At 40.8% G+C, this 27,572-nt stretch overlaps 3 protein-coding genes across 12 annotated transcripts; all 3 read left to right on the top strand.

The window, feature by feature from the left end:
* The first annotated feature begins 7,803 nt into the window (after positions 1-7,803).
* LOC109895912 (rab5 GDP/GTP exchange factor) lies at positions 7,804-12,697 on the top strand. 10 transcript variants are annotated; one of them, XM_020490008.2, is made up of 10 exons: positions 7,867-8,022; positions 9,120-9,301; positions 9,416-9,546; positions 9,728-9,879; positions 10,100-10,169; positions 10,387-10,522; positions 10,685-10,779; positions 10,951-11,004; positions 11,098-11,207; positions 11,325-12,697. In XM_020490008.2, the coding sequence occupies exons 2-10, from the start codon at positions 9,144-9,146 to the stop codon at positions 11,748-11,750; spliced, it is 1,332 nt and encodes a 443-aa protein (XP_020345597.1). In that variant the 5' UTR covers positions 7,867-8,022; positions 9,120-9,143; the 3' UTR covers positions 11,751-12,697. The 10 variants fall into 10 exon arrangements, with proteins under 10 accessions (XP_020345593.1, XP_020345597.1, XP_031685910.1 ...); XM_031830055.1 differs by lacking the exon at positions 7,867-8,022 and adding an exon at positions 8,052-8,238; XM_031830054.1 differs by lacking the exon at positions 7,867-8,022 and adding an exon at positions 8,058-8,120.
* Positions 12,698-12,930: 233 nt separating this feature from the next.
* LOC109895917 (26S proteasome non-ATPase regulatory subunit 9) lies at positions 12,931-17,526 on the top strand. The gene is made up of 6 exons (XM_020490017.2): positions 12,931-13,088; positions 16,150-16,249; positions 16,440-16,621; positions 16,768-16,869; positions 17,048-17,136; positions 17,304-17,526. The coding sequence occupies exons 1-6, from the start codon at positions 12,978-12,980 to the stop codon at positions 17,332-17,334; spliced, it is 615 nt and encodes a 204-aa protein (XP_020345606.1). The 5' UTR covers positions 12,931-12,977; the 3' UTR covers positions 17,335-17,526.
* Positions 17,527-17,640: 114 nt separating this feature from the next.
* Positions 17,641-27,475, top strand: cfap251 (cilia and flagella associated protein 251). Its single transcript, XM_020490009.2, has 21 exons — positions 17,641-17,771; positions 18,209-18,494; positions 18,593-18,733; positions 18,919-19,028; positions 19,121-19,229; positions 22,391-22,471; positions 22,590-22,667; positions 22,760-22,804; positions 22,913-23,115; positions 23,297-23,485; positions 23,581-23,831; positions 24,559-24,710; positions 24,838-25,011; positions 25,144-25,331; positions 25,437-25,551; positions 25,701-25,864; positions 25,941-26,031; positions 26,152-26,295; positions 26,481-26,709; positions 26,902-27,003; positions 27,114-27,475. Exons 2-21 carry the CDS (start codon positions 18,228-18,230, stop codon positions 27,263-27,265), a joined length of 2,985 nt encoding a protein of 994 aa, XP_020345598.1. The 5' UTR covers positions 17,641-17,771; positions 18,209-18,227; the 3' UTR covers positions 27,266-27,475.
* The last annotated feature ends 97 nt before the right edge of the window (positions 27,476-27,572 follow it).

Genomic DNA, 27,572 nt, shown 5'->3' with positions numbered 1-27,572 from the left:
GTATAGGGAGGGGTGGTCATCACGAGGTTTAACTGAGATGGAAAAATACTGAACAACACAATAGCAGGAACTGAGCAACTGTTATAACTAGGGGGTGATACCAGAACAGTGAGAATCTATACAGCGACAGAGGGTGGACTCCAAGAAGCGCCAAGAGGCAGGGACCAGCCTGAGCGCCTGCGATAGGCTGAGCAAGTCTAAACCACGCTCAGCATCTACTGTGATAGGCTAACAGATGGGTTGGAACTACAGTGCCTTGCGAAAGTATTCGGCCCCCTTGAACTTTGCGACCTTTAGCCACATTTCAGGCTTCAAACATAAAGATATAAAACTGTATTTTTTTGTGAAGAATCAACAACAAGTGGGACACAATCATGAAGTGGAACGACATTTATTGGATATTTCAAACTTTTTTAACAAATCAAAAACTGAAAAATTGGGCGTGCAAAATTATTCAGCCCCCTTAAGTTAATACTTTGTAGCGCCACCTTTTGCTGCGATTACAGCTGTAAGTCGTTTGGGGTATGTCTCTATCAGTTTTGCACATCGAGAGACTGAAATGTTTTCCCATTCCTCCTTGCAAAACATCTCGAGCTCAGTGAGGTTGGATGGAGAGCATTTGTGAACAGCAGTTTTCAGTTCTTTCCACAGATTCTCGATTGGATTCAGGTCTGGACTTTGACTTGGCCATTCTAACACCTGGATATGTTTATTTTTGAACCATTCCATTGTAGATTTTGCTTTATGTTTTGGATCATTGTCTTGTTGGAAGACAAATCTCCGTCCCAGTCTCAGGTCTTTTGCAGACTCCATCAGGTTCTTCCAGAATGGTCCTGTATTTGGCTCCATTCATCTTCCCATCAATTTTAACCATCTTCCCTGTCCCTGCTGAAGAAAAGCAGGCCCAAACCATGATGCTGCCACCACCATGTTTGACAGTGGGGATGGTGTGTTCAGGGTGATGAGCTGTGTTGCTTTTACACCAAACATAACGTTTTGCATTGTTGCCAAAAAGTTCAATTTTGGTTTCATCTGACCAGAGCACATTCTTCCACATGTTTGGTGTGTCTCCCAGGTGGCTTGTGGCAAACTTTAAACGACACTTTTTATGGATATCTTTAAGAAATGGCTTTCTTCTTGCCACTCTTCCATAAAGGCCAGATTTGTGCAATATACGACTGATTGTTGTCCTATGGACAGAGTCTTCCACCTCAGCTGTAGATCTCTGCAGTTCATCCAGAGTGATCATGGGCCTCTTGGCTGCATCTCTGATCAGTCTTCTCCTTGTATGAGCTGAAAGTTTAGAGGGACGGCCAGGTCTTGGTAGACTTGCAGTGGTCTGATACTCCTTCCATTTCAATATTATCGCTTGCACAGTGCTCCTTGGGATGTTTAAAGCTTGGGAAATCTTTTTGTATCCAAATCCAGCTTTAAACTTCTTCACAACAGTATCTCGGACCTGCCTGGTGTGTTCCTTGTTCTTCATGATGCTCTCTGCGCTTTTAACGGACCTCTGAGACTATCACAGTGCAGGTGCATTTATACGGAGACTTGATTACAAACAGGTGTTTTGTATTTATCATCATTAGTCATTTAGGTCAACATTGGATCATTCAGAGATCCTCACTGAACTTCTGGAGAGAGTTTGCTGCACTGAAAGTAAAGGGGCTGAATAATTTTGCACGCCCAATTTTTCAGTTTTTGATTTGTTAAAAAAGTTTGAAATATCCAATAAATGTCGTTCCACTTCATGATTGTGTCCCACTTGTTGTTGATTCTTCACAAAAAAATACAGTTTTATATCTTTATGTTTGAAGCCTGAAATGTGGCAAAAGGTCGCAAAGTTCAAGGGGGCCGAATACTTTCGCAAGGCACTGTATGTCTATCACAGTATATGAACAGCTGTTTTCTTACATCCTGTCAGTTCTGTTCTGCCCTGCGTGGTATTACAGTGAGCCCGTATATACGAAAGTTGCATTTGCCATTTATTGCTTAGCTAATAAAAGTACATAGAGTACACTCAGTGACTCAGTGTTATAACTTGTTCTGATACCAGATTCGAATTGACGCAACCCTAACAATTTAATTATTAGAAGAGTATAGCGACAAATTTGGCGACTTGTTACGGTTGCTCCAGCAACTTTTCGTTGATTTCACAACTTCCCTGTTTGTTTGTGTGTGTGCCTGCTCTGCAGTCTGCTCCCTCCCCGCAGCTGCTGCCGGTGTGCACCAACGATACAGTGCCTTCGGAAAGTATTCAGACCCCTTGACTTTTTCCACATTTTGTCTCAGCCTTATTGAAAAATGGATTAAATAAATACAAATCCTCAGCAATCTACACACAATACCCCATAATGACAAAGTGAAAACAGTTTTTTAAAACCTTTTTGCAAATGTAACCTTTTTGGGATAGGGGCAACATTTTCACTTTTGGATGAATAGCGTGCCCAGACTGAACTGCCTCCTACTCTTTCCCAGATGCTAATATATGCACATTATTATTAGTATTGGATAGAAAATACTCTGAAGTTTCTAAAACTGTTTGAATGTTGTCTGTGAGTATAACATAATTCATATGGCAGGCAAAAACCTGAGAAGAAATCCAAACAGGAAGTGAGAAATCGATTTTCAAAACAGTGCCTATTGAAATCCCAGTAAGATATGAATGATGATGCACGTCCTAGCGCTTCCACTAGATGTCACCGTCTTTAGAAACTGGTTTGAGGATTCTACTATAAAGGAGGGACTCATAATAGCTCTTTGAGTGAGTGGTCTGGCAGAGAGCCTCGGTCTCCCGACAGAGTTTGCTCTCGTTCCAATGCTTTTCTTCAGACAATGACATTCTCCGGTTGGAACCTTATTGATGATTTATGTTAAAAACATCCTAAAGATTGATTGCATACATCATTTTACTTGTTTCTACGGACTGTAACGGAACTTTTCGAGTTTTTGTCTGGAGGAAGTGCTCGCGCCTCATGAAGATGGATTACTGGGCTGAACACGCTAACAACAAGTGGCTAAATGATGGAACTTTATGGAACAAATCAGTAATTTATTGTCGAACTGGGACTCCTGGGAGTGCCTTCTGATGAAGATCATCAAAGGTAAGGGACTATTTATAGTGTTTTTTCTAGGTTCTGTTGATGCTAAAATGGCGGATATTCCTCTGGCTCTTTTGGGTTCTGAGCACCGTTCTCAGATTATGCTTTTTTCGTAAAGTTTTTTTGAAATCTGACACAGCGGTTGAATAGAGGATAAGTCTATCTTTAATTCTGTGAATAAAACTTGCATCTTTTATCAATGTTTATTATGAGTATTTCTGCAAAATCACCGAATGTTTTGGAATCAAAACATTACTGCACGTAACGCTCCAATGTAAACGGAGATTTTTGGATATAAATATGCACATTATCGAACAAAACACACATGTATTGTGTAACATGATGTCTTATGAGTGTCATCTGATGAAGATCATAAAAGGTTAGTGATTAATTGTATCTATATTTCTGCTTTTTGTGACTCCTATCTTTGGCTGGAAAATGCTGTGTGTGTTTTTGTGACTTGACTCTGACCTAACATAATCATATGTTGTGCTTTAGCTGTAAAGCATTTTTGAAATCGGACACAATGGGTAGATTAACAAGATGTTTATCTTTCATTTGCTGTATTGGACTTGTTAATGTGTGAAAGTTACATATTTCTAAAAAATCTTTTTGAATTTCGCGCGCTGCCTTTTCAGCGGAATGTTGTCGAGGGGTTCCGCCTGCCCTAGATTAAGGAGAAAAAAAAACGTATTTACATAAGTATTCAGATCCTTAAAGATATACTCAAATATTTACAAAAATGTGAGGGATGTACTCACTTTTGTGATATACTGTACATGTGATATGAGTAATGTAAGATATGTAAACATTGTTAGTGGCATTATTTAAAGTGGCATTGTTTAAAGTGACTGGTGATCTATTTATTAAAGTGTCCAGTGATTGGGTCTCAATGTAGGCAGCAGCCTCTCTGAGTTAGTGATTGCTGTTTAGCAGTCTGATGGCCTTGCGATAGATGCTGTTTTTCAATCTCTCGGTCCCAGCTTTGATGCACCTGTACTGACCTCGCCTTCTGGATGATAGCGGTGTGAACAGGCAGTGGCTCGGGTGGTTGTCGTCCTTCCTGTGACATTGGGTGCTGTAGGTGTCATGGAGGGCAGGAAGTTTGCCCCGGTGATATGTTGTGCAGACAGCACCATCCACTGGAGAGCCTTGCGGTTGAGGGAGATGCAGTTGCCGTACCAGGCTGTGAAACAGCCCGACAGGATGCTCTCGATTGCGCATCTGTAAAAGTTTGTGAGGGTTTTAGGTGACAAGCCTGAAGCTGAAGAGGCACTGTTGCGCCTTCTTCACCACACTGTCTGTATGGGTGGACCATTTCAGTTTGTCTGTGATGTGTACGCCCAGGAACTTTCCAGCTTCGCCACTGCTGTCCCTTCAATGTGGATAGGAGGGTGCTCCCTCTGCTGTTTCCTGAAGTCCACGATCATCTCCTTTTGTTTTGTTGACGTTGAGTGAGGTTGTTTTCCTGGCACCACACTCCAAGTGCCCTCACCTCCTCCCTGTAGACTGTCTCGTCATTGTTGGTGATCAGGCCCACTACTGCAAACTTAATGATAGAGTTGGAAGAGTGCATGGCCACGCAGTTGTGGGTGAACAGGGAGTACAGGAGAGGCCTGAGCACACACCCTTGTGGGGCCCCAGTGTTGAGGGTCAGCGAAGTGGAGATGTTGTTTCCTATCTTCACCACTTCAGGGCGGCCCCTCAGAAAGTCCAGGACCCAGTTGTGCAGGGCGGGGTTGAGACCCAGGGCCTCCAGCTTGATGATGAGCTTGGAGGGTACTATGGTGTTGAATGCTGAGCTGTAGTCAATGAACAGCATTTTTACATGGGTATTATTTTTGTCCAGATGGGATAGGCCAGTGTGCAGTGTGATGGCGATTGCATCATCTGTGGACCTGTTGGGACGGTATGCAAACTGAAGTGGGTCTAGGGTGGCCGGTAAGGTGGCGGTGATAAGATCTTTGACTAGCCTCTCAAATCACTTAATGATGACAGAAGTGAGTGCTACGGGGCGGTAGTCATGTAGTTCAGTTACCTTTGCCTTCTTGGGTACAGGAACAATGGTATCCATCTTAATGCATGTGGGGACAACAGACTGGGATAGGGAGCGTTTGAATATGTCCGTAAACACACCAGCCAGCTGGTCTGCGTATGCTCTGAGGACGCGGCTAGGGTGCCGTCTGGGCCAGCAGCCTTGCGAAAGGTTAAGAAGTTTAAATGTTTTACTCAAGTCAGACACAGAGGAGAGGGGGGGACGCAGTCTTTGTTAGCGAGCTGGGACGGTGGCACTGTATTATCCTCAAGCGGGCAAAGGTGTTTAGTTTGTCTGGAAGCATGATGTCAGTTTCTGTGACGTGGCTGTTTTTGTAGTCCGTGATTTCCTGTAGACCCTGCCACATACAATGGGGCAAAAATGTATTTAGTCAGCCACCAATTGTGCAAGTTCTCCCACTTAAAAAGATGAGAGGCCTGTAATTTTCATCATAGGTACACTTCAATTATGACAGACAAAATGAGAAAAAAAATCCAGAAAATCCCATTGTAGGATTTTTAATTTATTTATTTGCAAATTATGGTGGAAAATAGGTATTTGGTCAATAACAAAAGTTTATCTCAATACTTTGTTAAGTTTTCTGTAAGTCTTCACAAGGTTTTCACACACTGTTGCTGGTATTTTGGCCCATTCCTCCATGCAGATCTCCTCTAGAGCAGTGATTGTTTTGGGACTGTTGCTGGGCAACACAGACTTTCAACTCCCTCCAAAGATTTTCTATGGGGTTGAGATCTGGAGACTGGCTAGGCCACTCCAGGACCTTGAAATGCTTCTTACGAAGCCACTCCTTCGTGGCCCGGGCGGTGTGTTTGGGATCATTGTCATGCTGAAAGACCCAGCCACGTTTCATCTTCAATGCCCTTGCTGATGGAAGGAGGTTTTCACCATTTTAATCGATTTTAGAATAAGGCTGTAACATAACAAAATGTGGAAAAAGTCAAGGGGTCTGAATACTTTCCGAAGGCACTGTATACATTGTTAGTGTGCACCCATCAATTGCACCCCTAGCCCCGCCTCTCTTCGCTCTTCTCCCCCGCCTCTCTCTGCTCTAATAACAGAGAGGAAGAGGCGAAGCGAGAGTGATAAATGGACCTGAAATGTCTTCTTCAGCAGATGGTGTTTATTTTTTTGTATTGAGGTTTTTTACAGAAATGTAATGTGCATGCGCGTCATCTAGCGACAAATGGAGCAACCAACAGCTACTTTCCTTGAAAAATAGTTGGCAACACCGAGTGCTAGTGCCATGTGATGTTGGGCCATATAAACCAGATACTACCCGGATATAGACGGTCCATGAATTGGAGGGGGGGGGGGGGGGGGGGGCAGTGACTGAATCAGAGTAATGATTACACCATATACAGTACAGTATGAAGATAGTACAAGTGGCCAGTGGCACTTTAATTGTGGAGGACGGGCTCATAGTAGTGGATGGAACGGAATAAATTGAATGATATCGAACACATGGTTTCCATGCGTTTGATACAATTCACTCCATTCCAGCCATTATTATGAGACTTCCTCCCCTCAGCAGCCTCCTGTGGAAGATAGGCAGAAACTGCATTTCCCAATCGGAATCCCATATTACACTTGTAGGCGATGTCATGGCGAGGTTGGCAAGCTAAGCTCATACGCAGAAACATTTAATCGTGCTGAACTGCTGGACGTCAAATTAAAGGCACTCCCTTTGATATATAAAGTTGTTTTTGACAAATGAAAACGTGTCAGTTTGTCACTTTCACGAGAGGTTGGAGTAATAACATGTTCAACTACTTAAAGCTGCAATATGTAGCTGAGTTATAGATCTGTCATTCTTATTGAAAGCATGTCAATGAATCGGTAGAGTTATTCTATGTACACTATTTCTATGCTTCCCATTAAGTTTCGTTTTTGTATTTTACTTTCAGTTTTCTATACCAGCTGAAAATACTATATTTTTGGTTATGTAAAAAATATTTCACAGCGGTTTAGATGGTACAATGATTCTCTACAGTCTACACTATACTTGCTTGTTTGACACACAAACTGAAATAAGGCAAACTATTAGATCAGGAAATGGGGGTGCGATTTCTGCATAGTGCACCTTTAAGAAAATGGGGTGTCTTCCAGCGGTAAGTCTAAGAATGCCAACTGTAGACAAAAGGTGGAGAGTGAAGTTGAGGTAGCTGCAACTGCGACAGCCTAAAGTCAGACAGTAGTTGTTTTCCAACAGCAAGGTTCAGATCAACATGGCAGTGTCAACACAGCTGCTACTGTTGATAAAAGTATTTCTGTATAAATGTCGAAATCAACTTTTCTATACCCCCATATCACACACTCACGAACTGAAAAGAAAACATAACTTGTGTGTACAATGAATTGGTTGGAAATGAGGTCTCAAATATACATTTTACTTGTATCCCACTGTAGCTTTAGAATTGCAGAAAAGTTGGTACCTGTTTCAGTCATTTCTTTGACCATGTTCGCGTGGGTCAAACAAAAACACCCTTATGATTGTTTGACAAATAGTGCTTCCCACAATGCAGTTGATGGCTGCATGGTGCAGTTGGTGAGAAGTAATTTGGAAGGCGATCTCATCAAAAACTGCATGACCTGATCACATGATTTGTGTAAAGTTAATGCAGTAGACATTTAGTCGCAAGTCAGACCATGTTTGAAAGACGTTGGTCAACTCTTGACAAAAGTGATCCGCTGGAAAGCGCCCAATATCACAGCACTGGCCAACCATGGTTGACCAACATGGCTGACCTTTATCCCATCATAAGAAGGTTCATGTACATTCTACTATTCTAATTCTATGGGGTCATCAGACAGGCAGCTGATGACACGTCATCACGTCACGTCGGTCAACCAAGTGAACCTGCCAAGGTAAGTCTTTTTCTTGCTAGCTATCAAAAGGTGTTAGCTATAGTTACTGAAATCGAAGAATATCAACAATTTGGGTTTTGGTTATGCGTCATTAAAATGTTTGCATGATATATAAGTAGCTAATTTCTCTAGTCTTTTGGAGCCTTCTCGTACTAGCTAGTTAACGTTAGCACAACAAATTAGCTACCAGCTGTGAGCTCATCATGTAATTTCTTGGTTAGCTTTCTCTCAGAGTCTGTATTTAATATATTATTATATGACTAGGTTTTGAATTTGGGCTATGTTAACCTTAAACTTTATAGCTGGAGTAGTGGTAACGTTAGGACAACTGCTGAAGTGCGACACATTATTTTATCTTACCAGGAATATGACTACTTTACTGAACACTAATTTGTTTTGCTAAGTAAGGTATATGTTTTATTTTACTGTCAGAAAAGACGTCTGAATCAGTTAGTTGGTTTTAAAAACGCGTGTTTTTACATATTTCAACTGTATTAGGTTGAACAAAAACAGTCCTCGGGAAGCCAGAAGTTAAATGCAATTCAATTTCAACGTTACTGTGCCTGTGGACAGGACGGTTGGTCATTTTGACGAAGGGAATTTGAGACAAAATATCGACACTGGAAGTTGAAATGCAAATGTATTTAACTTCTGGATTCCTGCGGTCTGTTTTTGTGCAAAACAATACAATTGAAAGTAACGCTAATGTATCTAAGTACACCGGCGTTGCTAAAAGTAGCTAAGAACCAGTGGCTGTGCTCGATTAAATGGCATCATGTTAGATATTTTATCTATCACTTACTGGTAATCTTTGTGAAAAAGGTTGATCTAGCTACTTGATATTACTCAGGGTTTCGATTGGATATAACTAACGTTACAACAATTTAGGATGTTCCACAAACAGAATTACAACTGGACAGTTAATTGGAGGACCACATTTTTAAGGGGGGGGGGGGGATTTGACTCTAACTGCAACTATGCTATGTAACAAATCCATTTATTTCCACTACTGCCTTTGTATTTACATTCTTTCTTTATGTATGTTTGTCTATGAGTTGTTCAAAACAGTTAAACAATTGTCTTTGCTATGTCACCAGGTGGGAGTAAAAGAGTGCTGAAGTATGGCGGCGGAGCAGCAAAGAGGGATCCGAGTCACTCAAGCAGAGCTTCTCTGCAAGGATGCGTGTGGTTATTATGGCAACCCTGCATGGCAGGGCTTTTGCTCCAAGTGCTGGCGAGAACGAACCCGTAAAGCAGAGGCGGACAGGCAGGAGACTGGGTAATGGTTTTGTTGTCGTTCATAAATATTGACAAGACAAGTCCACCAGAGACTTATCAGGTCTTTTGATCTGGGAAATATTAAAATGTTTCCTTTGTTGTTCCCTGCTGTCAGGCCCCACAATGATGCAGGTTCTCCCCTCACCTTTTCTAAATTTGAGGAGAAGAAGAATATGGAGAAGGGTCGCAAAGTGAATACGATGAGGAGGCTCTTCTGGGGTGGACCGTCCCCTCCTAAACGCCCAGGTGATTCCCTCTGCACTTCCTCTGTTCAGTCATTGAAAACGGTTATAGTGTCATTTCCACAACTGTATGAGTATTTTAATGTGCCTTTTTTGGGGGTCTATAATCTGAAGTGATACAAAGCAAAAACATGTTTAGCTAACACCGTAATAGCGGTCTTATGAGAACCCTTATGCTCTTTCAGAGTCTTCAGAGGGCCAGGTGGCTACATTAAAAGCCTATCAGAGCATTGAGCCAGGGGATTTTACCAGCTTCCTGAAGCTGCTGAGGAACCCATCCTCTCAACGTCTGCAGTCCCGTTGCACTGCTTTCCTCAACACCATGGAGGCTTATCACGTAATGTGCTTCCTTCCTCTTTATCCACCACTCTTATCTCTGCAATTACTTTTCTCTTCCAACTTCTGTTTTTACGGCCCTCTCAACTGCCTTTTCTAATTGTCAAGTTCAGGTTCCTTTCCATTGCCTGCTTCTTGTGCTGCTTTTCTTTTACCTTGATATTTGAAGTTTGAATAATGTCTCATTTCATGTATTTATTATATTTTCTTTCCTGCTGCAGGGCCTGCCAGTGCAGAAGCAATCTGACCTTGTTCAAGACTTTTACCAGAACATCGCTGTGCATTTCAGTAGTGAGTAATGAGGCCATTTTGCTGTTTCTGAGCTGCTGTGTGGGTTCCCATTTGATGTTAATTATTGTGGGCCTATGTTTGTTCACTTAACATATAGACAATAATTTTGTTCATCCTTGAATATCAGTCTCATTACACAACATATTGCACTGAACACTTCACTCTATCCTATTCCCCAACTTCACATACTTGTTCAATGTGTCTGCTGTATTGGTAGGTCTTTCAGAGATTCAGGTCTCTCAGATGATGGAGCACATGGAGAAGCTGATCATGACGCGTCTGCACAAGTGGGTGTTCTGCCATGACAGCTGTGACGATGAAGTGAAAGACTTGGCACTCCAGAGGAGGATACGGTCAGACTGCCATGCATAACCTTGTCTAACATTATTACCAAACCCATTCCCCGTACCATAGGTCTCGGTGATGCTAGATAGACTATATTAGCAATGTTAATGACTAGTATTGTGGATCAACTTAGTTCAACATTGTTTTTAATTTGAATTGAACTTCGACAGGTCCTTAAACTGGGTCACCCCCCACATGCTGAGCGTGCCTTTCCCTGACGAGAGGGCTGAGGTTGTCAGTGATCCCTTTCTGCCTGCTATAACAGGTGACTTATTTTAAAGGAAGACCATGTTCCTTTATTTGGCTAAAAGATGACACCAGCAGCACTGAAATCTCATTATGAAGAAAGCCAAATTACTAAATTAGTTTGACTAAAACATTTCCAGACCTTTTCAAATTCCACCTGTGTACTAACTGTTACACTCACAATCCCCAGCCATAATCGAGATGGATGCCAAGCGCGCGCCACAGGACAAGCTTACATGCGTATGTAAGTGCAGTCAGAATGTCTTCCAGGCTCTCTCCACTTCCAATAGTGAGCCAGCAAATGCTGACGACTACCTGTCTGGCCTGATTTACGTAGTACTAAAGGCCAACCCACCCCGGCTTCACTCCAACATGCAGTATGTGATCCGCTTCGGCCTCCCTCACAGCCTGATGGCAGGAGAGAGTGGCTACTACTTCACCAATTTGGTGAGCTAATATGTACATGCGTACGGTACATTAGTTGATTGTAAATAGTCTTGAATGACTTGTGCTGAGATTACTACAGTCTGTTTTTGGTAATGTTATTGTTTTGTTTTAATGTAGTGTTGTGCAGTGGCCTTCATTGAGAAGCTGGATGGGCCAGCACTCAACCTAAGCCCAGTGGAGTTTGAGGGCTACATGCAGGGTCGCCGTGCTCCCTCAAAGAGGGGCAGTGAGAGGCAAAAGATGGCCAGGGAGACGCAAGACCAACTAGAGGACCTGAAGGGTCGACAGGAGAAGGTGGACCAAGGAATAAATGCCCTCAAAGAGCAGCTACAGCATTGGGTACAGTCTGTCAAGGCACAGATAGATGAGGTAACATCCCAGTCTGCTCTGACACAAGAAGAAATTAAAGCCCAGTCAGAGTTTTTGCAAAGCCATTCTGTCTCTACTCTAACACAGGCAGATGATGTCAAAGACCAGTCAGTGTTGTTGCTAGATGGTCAAGAGTCAAACAACAACACTTGTCTAACAGAGGCAGAGTGTTAGCCATATTAAGACTGGGGTACAGTGGGAAACCTTTTTACCCTGGTTCTTCATGCTTGTGTGAGCTTTGTGGGGTAAATATTAGTGAGTTGCAGGTGATTGGCTAAAATAAGTATTTATGTAGGACTATAGGAAGTAGCTTAATTGATAACAGAGGAGGTACCAAATAAGGGCATACTTTTTTGGTTCGGTGGGATCCTCAAAGAGAAACGGACCTCAACATTCCTTGATGCCAACTTTGCACACCAAAAGCACAACCTGATAACAAATGCCGATCTTGAAACCATTGTTAACACAAGCAATTATTTTTGCTATTTGGTTTAACGGGTCACAAAGTGCTGTCATCTGTTTACATTCTTGACCTTGTTTAACGTTTCTAAGGTTCTCTTATTTGTTTGTATGTTACTCTCTTATCTACAAGAAATGTGCTCTTATATGCTGTCAGAGAAAAGCTATGTCTTGCACCCTGAAGTTTAAATATCAGGACAGTTGGACAATTATTTTTGTAATTTAGCACTTACTTGGGTAGTGAGCAGACTTACTATTGATTGCTGCTATCATATTTCTTAGATTACTCAATTAAGATAAACCCAAGTGCCTTTGCAAAAACTAGTAATGAAGATTGAATAAAATGTGAAACCTGTTATTGTAGAACCCTGTAAAGTAGAGGTGGCTCAGTCAAAGTAGAATACTTTATTTGAATGTTTGATTATGGATTACGTCTACTTTCCAATATTAGACTGTTGAAGGTAGTTACAATCCCTTGCATATACCTGTTCTTGTTTAAAAGCTGATTCTATTCCATGTAATCATTCTACTCATTAATAGCACTAACTTTTGTGAAGAACCTTGTTTACATGTTTTAAATAAAGTTTCTGAAGATAATGAAGAAATATTGTTAGTGAATGTACAGCAGAACCTCTAATTAAAGAAAAAACATAAGGAAAGTGGACTTTATTTTTGTGTTCTGTATCTATTGAAATATTTAGCTTTAACCAAGAAGCTGATTTTCTTGTAAGTACGTTTTGATGTTTTATAGGCAATTTAGCTCTGCACTCTGTCTCGCATTGAAAACAGTATTACTATTTTTTTTTTTACGACGGTTTGCAACACATAGAAACCGGAAATAGTGACTGCACCTAAGAAGTTTTACTTCGCGCTTTCTGGGACGTATTTGCTGTTCGCCGACTCGTAGTTGTAGTTCTTTCCGGACGAGACAGGATCATAAAGATGACTGAGGAAAACAATGGAAATTCGACAATGGAAGCGGTCCAAAGTCTCATAAAAAAGAAAGACAACATTGAAGAACAAATTAAAGCTTACTACGACGTTTTGGAAGATGTAAGTTGTTACGTTTACATTGTGGACCACCTATCGTTAGCGAGCTCAAACTAGGTTATTTTTTCCAATATGTTGTATGTCAGTCAATGCTGCTTTTATTCAGTCTGTCTTATCAACAGTCAGTGGTTGAAAAAAGTACCCAATTGTCGTACTTGAGTAAAAGTATAGATACCCTAATGGAAAATTACTAAAGTAAAAATCACCCAGTGAAATACTACTTGAGTAAAAGTCAAAGTATTTCGTTTGAAATATACTTAAGTATCAAAAGTAAATGTAATTGCTAAAATATACTTCAGTATCAAAATTTATAAATTATTTCAAATTCGTTATATTAAGCAAAGCAGGCAGCACCATTGAATTGTTTTTATAATGTATGGATAGCCAGGGGCACACTCCAACGCCCAGGCATAATTGATAAAATTATATATTTGTGATCAGAGGCAAAAGGGATGACCATGTGTTATCTTGGTAAGTGTGTGAATTGGACCATTTTCCTGTCCTGCTAAGGATTCAAAATGTAACAAGTACTATTGGGTGTCTGGTAAAATTTATGGAGTAAGAAGTACATAATTTTCTTGAGGAATGTAGTGAAGTAAAAGATGTCAAAAATATAAATGGTAAAGTACAGATACCACAAAAAACTACTTAAGTACTTTACACCACTGTCAGCAGTAGTGGGGAAAAGTACTAAGTTGTCATACTTAAGTAAAGATACTTTATGAGAAAATGGCTCAAGTGAAAGTCACGCAGTAAAATACTAGAGTAAAAGTATCTGGTTTTAAATGTAGGTACAGCGGTGGAAAAATAACTCAATTGTCATACTTGACAAAGTAAAGTAATTACATATATTAAGCAAACCAGACCACATGATATTGTTTTTAAAATATACGGTCAGCTAGGAGCACACTCCAATGTTCGGACATCATTTCCAAACAGTATTTTTGCTTAATGAGTACGCCAGATCAGAGCCAGTAGGATGATATTGGTAGGTGTGTGAATTGAACCAAATTGCTCTCCTGCCTGGGCATTAAAAAAAATTAACGAGTACTTTTTGGTGTCAGTGAAAATGTATGGGAATAAATGGTACATATTTTCTTTAGAATGGTAGTGGAGTAAAAGTTGTCAAAAATATAATTTGTGAAATACATACAGTGGGGCAAAAAAGTATTTAGTCAGCCACCAATTGTGCAAGTTCTCCCACTTAAAAATATGAGAGAGGCCTGTAATTTTCATCATAGGGACACTTCAACTATGACAGACAAAATGAGAGAAAAAATCCATTGTAGGATTTTTTATGAATTTATTTGCAAATTATGGTGGAAAATAAGTATTTGGTCACCTACAAACAAGCAAGATTTCTGGCTCTCACAGACCTGTAACTTCTTGTTTAAGAGGCTCCTCTGTACTCCACTCGTTACCTGTATTAATGGCACCTGTTTGAACTTGTTATCAGTATAAAAGACACCTGTCCACAACCTCAAACAGTCACACTCCAAACTCCACTATGGCCAAGACCAAAGAGCTGTCAAAGGACACCAGAAACAAAAAATTGTAGACCTGCACCAGGCTGGGAAGACTGAATCTGGAATAGGTAAGCAGCTTGGTTTGAAGACATCAACTGTGGGAGCAATTATTAGGAAATGGAAGACATACTACAAGACCACTGATAATCTCCCTCAATCTGGGGCTCCACGCAAGATCTCACCCTGTGGGGTCAAAATGATCACAAGAACGGTGAGCAAAAATCCCAGAACCACACGGGGGGACCTAGTGAATGACCTGCAGAGAGCTGGGACCAAAGTAACAAAGCCTACCATCAGTAACACACTACGCCGCCAGGGACTCAAATCCTGCAGTGCCAGACGTGTCCCCCTGCTTAAGCCAGTACATGTCCAGGCCTGTCTGAAGTTTGCTAGAGAGCATTTGGATGATCCAGAAGAAAGATTGGGAGAATGTCAGATGAAACCAAAATATAACTTTTTGGTAAAAACTCAACTCGTCGTGTTTGGAGGACAAAGAATGCTGAGTTGCATCCAAAGAACACCATACCTATTGTGAAGCATGGGGGTGGAAACATCATGCTTTGGGGCTGTTTTTCTGCAAAGGGACCAGGACGACTGATCCGTGTAAAGGAAAGAATGAATGGGGCCATGTATCGTGAGATTTTGAGTGAAACCTCCTTCCATCAGCAAGGGCTTTGAAGATGAACGTGGCTGGGTCTTTCAGCATGACAATGATCCCAAACACACCGCCCGGGCAACGAAGGAGTGGCTTCGTAAGAAGCATTTCAAGGTTCTGGAGTGGCCTAGTCAGTCTCCAGATCTCAACCCCATAGAAAATCTTTGGATGGAGTTGAAAGTCTGTGTTGCCCAGCAACAGTCCCAAAACATCACTGCTCTAGAGGAGATCTGCATGGAGGAATGGGCCAAAATACCAGCAACAGTGTGTGAAAACCTTGTGAAGACTTACAGAAAACGTAACAAAGTATTGAGATAAACTTTTGTTATTGACCAAATACTTATTTTCCACCATAATTTGCAAATAAATTCATAAAAAATCCTACAGTGTGGTTTTCTGGATTTTTTCCATCATTTTGTCTGTCATAGTTGTAGTGTACCTATGATGAAAATTACAGGCCTCTCTCATATTTTTAAGTGGGAGAACTTGCACAATTGGTGGCTGACTAAATACTTTTTTGGCCCACTGTATACCGAAAACATGACTTAAGTAGTACATCAAAGTATTTTTGCTTAGTTACTTTACATCACTGCTTATCTAACGTTAGAAACAACGTGCATGCGTGTTGTGGGGCTATAATATTTTTGCTGCTATGTTGTCTTAGGTATCTCTTTATTGTAGTGTCGTGATGTGTGTTTTGTCCTATATTTAGATTTTAATTTTAATCCCAGCCCCTGTCCCCGCAGGAGGCCTTTTGGTAGGCTGTTATTGTAAATAGAAATGTGTTCTTAACTGACGTGCCAAATTATGTAAAGGTTAAAAAACATCTATTCTGCAAGAAATATGTTTTCCCTTCATTTATAATTTGTGTGTTCCCTTTTAGCAAGGCGTTGGAATGGAAGGTCCTCTAGTTGATGCAGAGGGCTTCCCTCGCGCAGATGTTAATGTGTACCAGATCAGAACAGCAAGGCACAGTATTTCTTGTAAGAGAGCTTGGAGCACTGCTGTTCAATATAAAATATTTTGACTGACACATTACTTGACAACAGTTAGACAACCAATTTACAGTGATTCAGTACGTTGCTTCTGGCATGTGTAAAGGGTTCCCTTGCTCACATGCTACTGCCTACTGGATTTTCTCTGCTTACTATGACAACCTTGACAACGTGGCAGGTCTACAGAATGATCACAAAGCCATCATGGTGGAAATTGAGGAGGCCCTGCACAGGCTGCATGCTCGAGAGAAGGCAAAGCGGGACCAGGACCAGGCAGAGTCCATGGAGCAGGAGGTCACCCTGCCCTCTCCCTTCGCCCGTGTGGATGCTGTCTCACAAGGCTCCCCTGCCTGTCAGGCTGTGAGTGTTTACAGTTCCTAGATTGACCTAAAACATATATAGATTTTTTTTACAACACTGGCATGGGTATTTACTTAGTGTTTGTTTGGGTTATTTAAGGGTGGTTTTGTTTTCAGTTGTGAGAAATGTATGTTTCTTCCCCATAGGGCCTGCGAGTTAATGATGAAATCATAGCGTTTGGATCCGTCAACACAAGGACCTTCCAGAACCTGCAGAATATTGCCTCGGTGGTTCAGCATAGTGAAGGGGTATGTTAGTCTGATCAGAATAATGTTGTTATAACCACTTTTATTTTATTGTTCATATGCCAAATGACCTCATCATTATCATGATCATTTCACGTATCATGATGAAAGCAATGAAATGCAGTCTGTAACAGTGATAACTTACCAGGCATGACATGTTGTCTTTCCATTTTCTCCGTAGAAACCATTAAGTGTTACAGTGATTCGAAATGGCCAGAAAACCCAAATGGGCCTTACACCACAGCAGTGGTCAGGGAGAGGTTTACTGGGGTGAGTTTCCTACCTATTGAGCTGGATGTTAGACTGATTTCTATTTTATCTAATTTTACTGTAGTTCACATTTGATAGCATGGATGTTAAAATACATGCCATGCCAAGATGCATATATATCTAAGAGAGATTGACTATTGACGGCTTATTATTTTTTTCCCCAACAGATGCAACATTGTGCCCATCCAAAAATTATAAGGACAATGTGACCAGCAGGATCAGGATCATAAAGATCTTCGGGTCAACCTTACCACTAGCTCTGCTTTGGTATGCCACTGGGTGGCTGTGAGTTAATTATATGTTTGAGCCCATAGATTAGAAGACTGCCATTTTCAACTGATTTAATGTTAATTTCATGTTCTAATAAAAGTATTGTTTACGGTTATTTTACATTTGTTTACATTTGCTTTCATTGTGAAAATGGTTTTCTTCAGATGACATTCCCCTTTACCAAACTCTTCACCTGAAGAAACATTTTACAACAAATTAATTGCCAAAATATGAAAAAAAGTGAGAAGCCCAGACATCTGTTTGGCACGTGTTTTCTCTGGCCACTACATTCTCTGTACAACAAGGTATCCAGGCAACAAGATGCTTTCAGACAAGACAGTGCTGTAGGTTCATGCGTTTCTGAAGTGAGTATTTTGCTGATCAACTACAGCTGTCGATTAAATATTTAGCTAAAACAGGGTATTTATAGTTTACATTGTTTATTCGTCTTATTTCTTCGTCGTGAAACAACTTGCTGCACCCCTTTAAAGAAACAGTCCACTTGCTAATAGCCTGCTAGTTAGTTTATGCTAGCTAGCTAGCCAATTTATTATTGAACACTGTCATACCATGCTAACGTTAGTAGAAGTAGGAACCTAAGTAGGTTTCAAATTAGACTTGCAGAAAATAGCTATTAAACATAGCTAGATTGTGGGCGTAATACATTTAGATATTTTTCATCAACAAACTGACAACTAAGCACATTGTGCTCCAATCGTTTTTTGTTGTTGTTGCTAGCTACTGCCCTCATGGTACCCATTCATTTCAAATTGCATTTGTCTATTCTCTGAAAATACACCAGGCCTGTGATGAGTTGAGTCATGTCAGGTGTTGGAACCGAGAGCAATGACCCCTTGCCTAGCCCTCCAGAGGAGCAGCAGGCCACAACTGGCCTCGACATGGGTGAAGAGGATCTGCATCAGAGAAAAGAGGAGGATAGTAAAGGGGAGGGTGAAATGAGTGACTGTGTCAGTGGACAGAATGGGGAACCCAAGACAGATGATCAGAGTCCAACTGTCTCTCAAGTCTGCACAGCCACTAAAATGACACTGTTACCCAAGTCCCCTCATGTAAAAACCCATGCACTGGTAAATTAAATGAGCTTTTTATCATACAATTTTTTATTCAACTATATATCTAAGGAAAAAAGCACAATATCTGAAAAATGTAATGTGTTTGTTGACAGACACTGGAGTGGGCCTTTGGGATGAACAGGGCTCTTCCTGTCTTCAGCCTTCAGGACCAGGATCAACTGGTGATCCTGTATGGTGGCACCAATGTAGCCGTCATGTACGACCAAACATCAAATTCACAACATGTCCTTCAGGTAAGGCCCAGCAGTTGCCTAAATGCACTCACAAAGGTCAGAAGTAGGCAAAAGCCTGTGGGTATAGGGAGTGAGTGCTATGTCTATGCTGTTAGGAATGCCAGTGTTCAATGGCAAAGGTAAAGCCAATAATAACTGTTCAAGGCAAATAGTAATGACATAAACTTGAAGGTCACCTTCCACAGGGTCACAGCAGCCCCATTTCGTGTTTGTGTGTGAGTGAGGACAGGCGCTGGCTGGTGACAGCAGACCGAGGGCAGGAAAGTCTGGTGATCATTTGGGACTCCTTTTCAGGGTAGAACTATATTCTAACAGTACATTTATATTTTTGATGTATCTGTTTCAATTTGTTATTCTGAAACAGTGGTTGTTTGGCTTATGTTTCAGGATTCCTGTGCAGACATTATTTGACAGTCACCCTGAGGGCGGTGTTGCAGCTTTGGCACTGTCAAAGGACTCCAAATACCTGGTAACAGTTGGAGCTGGAGATGTTCAGGTAAGCTCAGTGTTGGGGAAGCTACAATGGAAATATAGTTTACCAAACTACCAATTACTTCACACTGGAAGAAGTTAAGCTACACAAACGCTACCCTAAAGAAAAATATAGTTTACTTAACTAACGTTACTTTTAAAAAGTAGTTCACTACATCCAAACTACTCTGTGAAAAAGTATCATATCTAAATCTAAAACCTCTTTAAAATAGCATGCCTGCCAAAGTTAGTATTTATTTTTAGTAATACCAATTACCTCACCGAAGACATTCCTTAACAACGTATACTCAGTCATAACAGACTTTATATGGGCAAATACATTTCATAGAATAAAAAGGAAGGTTTTACATTTTCCTAAATCTGAGAGTGGTTTTAACCTTCCAGACTTGGAATTGTATCAACTCGCCACCCAAGGCTTTTATTTGTGACATATAGTTAAATGTACTGAAGAGGAGCAATGGGTACATATTGAAGATGTGCATGCTCATCCCCAGAATCTTTTTACATGTCTATTTTCAAAGGATAAAGCTAAAAACATTAACAACTTCATAGTTAAGAACACTATAAAAGTATGGAAGAGAACAAATGGATTCTACAAAATACAATATCCCACCCTAAAACACACCTTTATGGAACAGTCCTTGGATAGCTTTTCAGAATTAATCGATGAATTGGGCTACATGGAAAACTAAAGTCATAGAAACTGTCAATGACTTGGTAACAGGAAATACATGTATTTCCATGACAGAATTAAAAATACATTTTGGACTGACCAATGTAGATAGTATTAGATACCCACAACTTAAAAGTTACATATCACGAAATGTCGATTTGAAATATTTTGGACATCAGAACAACATTCAGGGAATCTTATTTGAGTCAGAAAAGGATGTTCATGTGATAGGGAATATATACCAGACCTTTGCAGATTGCATATCCAACTAACAATCTCTTAGAAAAAAATATAAACTTGTCACGTCCTGACCTTAGTTCCTTTTTTATGTCTCTATTTTAGTTTGGTCAGGGCATGAGTTGGGTTGGGTATTCTATGTTTTGTTCTGTGTGTTATATGTCTAGGTGTTTGACCTGGTATGGTTCCCAATCAGAGGCAGCTCAATCTTTGTCTCTGATTGAGAACCATACTTAGGCAGCCTGTTTTCCCACTATGGGGTGTGGGTAGTTGTTTTGTGTTTCTGCACCTGACAGGACTGTTTCATTTTCGTTCATTCTCTTTGTTATTTTGTTTTGTGTTCAGTTTAAATAAAATAACATGAACACTTACTACGCTACGCATTGGTCCAATCCGTCATACTCCTCGTCAGAAGAGGAAGAAAACCGTTACAAAACTACTGGAACCAAGTTATAAAAAGAGATGATGTTGACACAGGATGGAGGGAAAGTTGGAGCATAACTAATGAAATTACAGTTAACAAAAATGCATGCATAATCCACTACAAACTAATGTATAGAATGTATTATATAAGAGACAAAATTCACAAATTCTACAGCACAAGGGCAGTCATGTCTCAAGTGTAAAACTATAATGACTCAATAATCCATGCTTTTTGGGAATGCTATAAAGTCCAGAAGTTGTAGGCGGAGCTAGAAATTGGGCTGTCAGAAGTATTACAATGTAAACTTACTTTTAATCCATCTGTCTGCATATTTCCAGACATGGCATGTGGGGGTGTAGTTAGATAGAATAATGTGTAATTCAGCTGAACCAGCCGAGCTGCTCTTTTTTTTTTTTAAGGCCCATGTTAAAGTTGAGGGGAAACATAAATTGTGAAATATACCAATATTTTTTTGAATGTTTGGATGAGTGTGTCTCCCAATTTGTAATGTTTAGGTTAGAGGCCGACCGATTCATTAGGGCCCGATTTCAAGTTTTCATAACAATCGGTAATCTGCATTTTTGGATGACGATTATGGCCGATTACATTGCAATCAAACTTAACATAATCACTAGTTAACTACACATGGTTGATGATATTACTAATTTAACTAGCTTGTCCAGCGTTGCATATAATCAATGCAGTGCCTTTATCAACGAATCACAGCACATCAATGCTGTGGAAATTGTGTCACTTCTCTTGCGTTCAGTGCAAGCAGAGTCAGGGTATATGCAGCAGCTTGTGCCGCCTGGCTCGTTGCGAATTAAAATTGATTTATGTTAGCAGGCAATATTAACTGGGGAAATTGTGTCACTTCTCTTGCGTTCAGTGCAAGCAGAGTCAGGGTATATGCAGCAGTTTGTGCCACCTGGCTCATTGCGAACTGTGTGAAGACCATTTCTTCCTAACAAAGACCTAATTAATTTGCCAGAATTTTACATGATTATGACTTAACATTGAAGGTTGTGCAATGTAACAGCAATATTTAGACTTAGGGTTGCCACCCGTTTGATAAAATAGGTAACGGTTCCATATTTCACAAATTAATGTTTTGTTTTTCGAAATGATAGTTTATGGATTTGACTATATTAATGACCTAATGCTCGTATTTCTGTGTGTTTATTATATTATAATTTAGTCAATGATTGGATATTTGATAGAGCAGTCTGACTGAGCGGTGGTGGGCAGCAGCAGGCTCGTAAGCATTCATTCAAACAGCCCTTTCCTGCGTTTTCCAGCAGCTCTTCGCAATGCTTGAAGCACAGCGCTGTTTATGACTTCAAGCCTATCAGTCCTATAATTATTATAATAACTACAACCTAAACCTTCTTAACTGGGAATATTGAAGACTCATGTTAAAAGGAACCACCAGCTTTCATACGTTCTCATGTTCTGAGCAAAGAACTTAAACGTTAGCTTTTTTACATGGCACATATTTCACTTTTACTTTCTTCTCCAACACTGTGTTTTTGAATTATTTAAACCAAATTGAACATGTTTCATAATTTTTTTGAGACTAAATTGATTTTATTTATGTATTATATTAAGTTAAAATAAAAGTGTTCATTCAGTATTGTTGTAATTGTCATTATTACAAATATATATATATATATAAAACTTGTCCGATTTAATCGGTATCGGCTTTTTTGGTCCACCAATAATCAGTATCAGCATTGAAAAATCATAATTGGTCGACCTCTAGTTTAGGTGTATGTTGTTAATTGAACTTAAACACACAAACAGTGGACAGGACTTTCTGATCTGTTCACAGCGAGTTTGTATATGGGACTGGACAAATGAGACAGAGGATCCATTGTGTGTAACTGACCTCAACCCGGAGTATGGTTTTCAGGTAAGCTTTTATGGTCTCACTATATTTAAGATAGTGTATATAATTGAATACATTCATATGATAATATCTGCAATAATGTATGACTTTACAACATGTTCTGATTTAAATTCCTTTTCAGAATCACATAATTTTTAATCCCAACGACATTACTCAGCTGCTCAGCAACAGTGAGAGCCAAGTCTTATTTTACACCAGGGCAAGTACCACAGTTTTATTTTGCTCTGGGTTTAACACTGCTACAGTTATTAGCTAGCGTTACAGTATATGATTGTCAGTTATATCTTTCAGGACAAACAGCACCTTGATTATATTGCCCCAGAGCTCTTGGACAAGGTAAGGACGCTACCTGTTTAGTTGTTTATAGAACCTGTAATCATGTCATTGTAATAATCATGTAATAATCTCACCTTTCACTCTGGTGGTTTTACCATCCTTTCAAAGACTTTCAACAAGGTTGTGGGCATGCTGAGCCAGTCTGTGTTCCACTGGAGGGGGCTTCAGGCCCTCTCGGCCACCTCCGTAGGCAACTTGGTGCTGTGGGACATGGTTAGGGCCTCCTCTACCTCAAGACCCCTTGTTAGGAGAGCCATCAAGCTCATCCCCCTCCAGAAGGACAGCATTACCGTGCTCACTCTGACTGACAGGTGAACATGCAACATTCAAGGTTTCAAACAATGCTGAAACAGGAGCTTTATCTTTCTGCTCGGAGTTCAACTCCCGCACCACTATTGAAGTATTGTTATTTGTATTGCAGCCTGGTATGTGTAGCTGTTGTTCTCTAACTGTTGCTCTCCTTGTATTTCCCCATGGTCTTTGATTCCTTAGCTTCATTGTGACTGGTGACACTCTGGGCCATGTGAAATTCTATGATGAGAACTTCAAGCTCATCAGCTGGTACAGTGAATTCAACCTGGACCCAATCACATCAATCTCCTTTTCCAAGGAAGTTCCACCCAACAGAAGCCAGGGTTATCTGGAGGACTGCACTCTGGAAGCCAAGATGTTTGTTATCCGGTGAGAATCAGTGTGATGCCAGTTTGTGCCCCAGTGTATGTGTAACATATTTGCTTTGTTCTCCATCCCCCTCTAAACCCCCCTCTCGTCTGTAGGAACTTTGTCCTGTCTACAGTCAACTCGACGGTGGTACATGTGAATGCACAGTGTGGTGTGCTGCAGACGTTGCTGCGTGAGCATTGCGAGGCACTGCATGCTGTGGCCTGTCACCCCCAGCAACCAGTTGTTGCCATGGGTAGCCACAGCGGCATCCTGAAGGTGTGGGACTATGAGCGCAAGGTGTCCATCTGCAGCAGGGTCTTTGAGAAGGAGAGGCATATTCAGTGCATCGCCTATGACCCCCAAGGTGACCCAGCAGAGGCTTTTTTTGTCTGTTCAATTTCCTATACAGTAAAATATATTCATACGTAGATCTCACATTTTCTCAAATTCAATTTGTGGTGTATGGATAACTCCCCTTAGAACATATTATCTGTCTGTGTGTGAGTTGGCTCAGCTTTGACCAGGCTATCTTGTGTGTGTGAACAGTGGCGTAAAAATACTTTAAAGTACTACTTAAGTATTTTGGGGGGGTATCTGCACTTTATTATTTTTACTTTTACTCCACTGCATTCCTAAAGAAAAGAATGTACTTTTTACTCCATACATTTTCTCTGACACCCAAAAAAGTACTAGTTACATTTCGAGGGCACAACAAAACATTTTTCCAATCACACAACTATCAAGAGAACATCCATGGTCATCCCTACTGCCTCTTATATGGCGGATTCACTAAACACAAATGCTTCATTTGTAAATTATTTCTGAGTGTTGGAGTGTGCCCCTGGCTATCCGTAAAATAATAAAACAAGAAAACACGTTCAGTCTGGTTTGCTTAATACAAGGAATGTGGAATGATTTATACTTTTACATTTACTTTTGATAATTAAGTATATTTTAAACCAAATACTTTTAGACTTTTACTGTTTTACTGGGTGACTTTCACTTTTACTTTAGTCATTTTCTATTAAGGTATCTTTACTTTTATTCAAGTATGACAATTGGGTACTTTTTCCACCACTGTGTGTGAATAGGATTTTATTTGGCGGTTGGCTTTGCCAGTGGATCTGTCCATGTACTGGATGCTTGCACATTGCTGAGTGAGGCAGAGGAGCGCTTCAACTTCAGCCAAGACTGCATCACTCACATTACTTTCTCTCCAGACTCCCTCTACCTGGCCACAGCGGTGAGCAGACACACTATGTGGTTCTGGCATTGGGATAGGGAAAGTAACAGGTTTGAGCCCACTACCTTGAAGCCTTATAATCAAACTGAAGTTGCATTTTCCCCTCCTGTTTTGTTGCTACTGTCAGGATGCTGGAAGAGCGGTGATGGTGTTTTGCTTGTACACCGGTAAGAGCATGCAGCGCTGGAAATACCTGGGGAGACACCACTCCCACTATAAGCCCATCAGGGACCTCCTATTTGGGGTGTACCTGGACAGCACCCAACCCAGACTACTCTCCCTGGGCATGGACCGCAGGCTTGTGAGTCCCAATCCCTCACACTTATTATAGGAGGACTCTGGTTTACTTACATGCCATGTTTCTTCACATGTCTGACCACTAGACATGCTGACTCACTTTGGATAACTTTGCCTTGGTGTGGTGATTGCCCAGGTGGAGTATGACTTGCAGAACAGCAAAGTCAAGGATGAGCTGCTGATCCTGAGCTCTGAGCGCATTGAGCAGAGCGCTGTGCCCACCTGTATGGCCTGGTACCCACCCCTCACCACAGAGGACTTCCTGCTCACCGCCTCAGACCTTTACAAAATGAAGCTTTTCAATAGCACCACCAAAATGTGCAGGTCAGCGGCCAAATAACATGATTAGTACTCTTATTTTTGGCCATCTCTGTGTCATTGGGGTGTAGTATAAAGGCCACAAATGAATACTTCTGGTTTCTCTTGCAGAAAGACACTCCTTGGTCCCACATATGGGTCTCCAGTTGAAAAGATGGCCATGCTTCCATTTTCTAAGGACCATGACCCTAGTGCGCATTACATGGCATACATCACAAAAGACAAGGTAAGTGTTGATTCACTCCCAATCATATCAAACCACCTTCTCCTAAGTCAGATCAAATATGTCTTAATTTAAGGGCCAGACTTGTGTGTATTTGTTGCCTAATGAAGAGATACTGGTTTCAGTGTAACTTGTCATTGTTCTTTTTCAAGGTAGGTGTCCAGATTCTGCCCATTGATGGGAACCCCCACAAGTCCTCTGCTCTGATCTGCCACCCAACAGGGGTGTCTGATATGGCCTGCTCCTATGACAGTCGATATGTCTTCACTGCTGGGGGGTCTGACTGCACAGTCCTCTCATGGGAGATTAGTTTAAAGTGAGTAGACCCTTCACTGAATAGACCCTTGAGTTGTCCTGTTGAACTGAATCGTTATTTCTTGTTGTGTGTTTAGTGCATTAGAGGCTGCTGCATCCCTGGGTGGAAAAGAGCTGATCCCCTTCTACAGCCTCCTGGATGGAGGGAGAGACGGGGAACTCTTTAGAGTAGGTTAAAGTAATATATTTATCATGTAACCATCAATATTCATAACTGTATAGTGGGTACTTCAGTTGTTATGGCTGTACAATACTTGTTTGTTCTGACACTTTAATTTTTCTCTTTAGGAAATGGAGGACTTTTTCTATTACTGTCAGCTGCGTAACCAAGGTATTGACTCCATGGAGATGCGACAGGTGTCCACCCGAATCCCCCTAGGAGAGGTCCCCTTTGTCATGAGGGCTCTGGGCTTCTTCCCCACTGAGCAAGAGGTACAAAGTCCTCAATGAGGACTAATGTGATGACTAGGCTAGTTTGGAAACGATTGATCAATCTATGTCTTTGATCATTTTCTGTTTTCTTACCTGTTTTTCAGTGATAATAACATCTTCAGTTCTAACAATGAGTTAAGTTCAGTATAAAAGGAGTAATGTTTGTTGATCATGACTCTATCCAGCTGGAGGACATGCAGAACGAAGTCAAGTTCAGCAGGTATGCTGAGTCTGGGAGATATGTGACCAACATAGACCTGGAGGAATTCATTAAGCTCTACGTCAACCACCGGCCAGCGTTTGGCATCTCTAGGAAGGAACTGCTTCACACCTTCCAGGTCCTGGGTGACTCCTATGTGATGGGAGAGCCTGTGGTGAACAAGATCGAGCTGCTGGAACTCCTCCAGGACAGAGGTGTGCTAGTGTAGTTGCCTGTAAATCTGCATCTTCTTAGTCCCCACACATTTAATGGTTGCTGTGTCTATAATTCTATGCAGGGTAGTGTCAGTATCTACAATTTGCAAGCGTTATGTACTTATGTTCCTTTGTTCTGTGTCAGTGATGGGATTTCATTCTAATAACATGTCAACCCTGTTTTTGCCTCAGGGGAACACATGACTGAAAATGAGCTGGCAGAATGTTTCACCACACTGGTAGGACTAAATCCAGAAGGGGGGGGACCTGATCTGGGAGCTTTTGAATGTGATGGTATGTATCACCATGTCCAGTTTAAAGTAGTATCTACAAATCCCAAAATGAGACTGAAATTACACGGTTTTGATATTCTACCATTAAAACTGTGTGTGTGTGTTGGACAGATGCAGAAGATGTGTTGGAGAGTGAGATCCCAGAGGTGATTTCCATGGAAACATTTGCAAGTGATATCCTGGGATTCCCCATTTATATTAAAGAGATTCTTCACTCCTCCCAAGAGGGAATGTTGTCCCCCTCAGGATCAGAAGTTGTATAGGAATTACATGTACTGCATGTGAGAGTGTGGGGCTCATTCTATAAAAGACTCATGGGAAGATTGTAGTTCATGAAGCACCCACAAACATGATTGACAGCCGTTTCCTTATGGGTGTAGTTTGATATGACCTTTTATTGGATATAAATTGCTAATAAAGATCAATTGAAAACATCAGATGTTATGATATATTAAAAATGTATAAACATTTAATTTAATTGCAATTGTATTTAATTTATTCATCCACTATAATTGTTTACCTTATTGTGTCAAGTAAAAAAAAGTCGAATTAATTCATCAATAGCCTATG

This window comes from Oncorhynchus kisutch, linkage group LG8 (assembly GCF_002021735.2).
Source record: "Oncorhynchus kisutch isolate 150728-3 linkage group LG8, Okis_V2, whole genome shotgun sequence".
NCBI lineage: Eukaryota > Metazoa > Chordata > Actinopteri > Salmoniformes > Salmonidae > Oncorhynchus > Oncorhynchus kisutch.
Note: the sequence above shows the minus strand (reverse complement) of the source record. Positions and strands in the feature narration are given on the sequence as shown.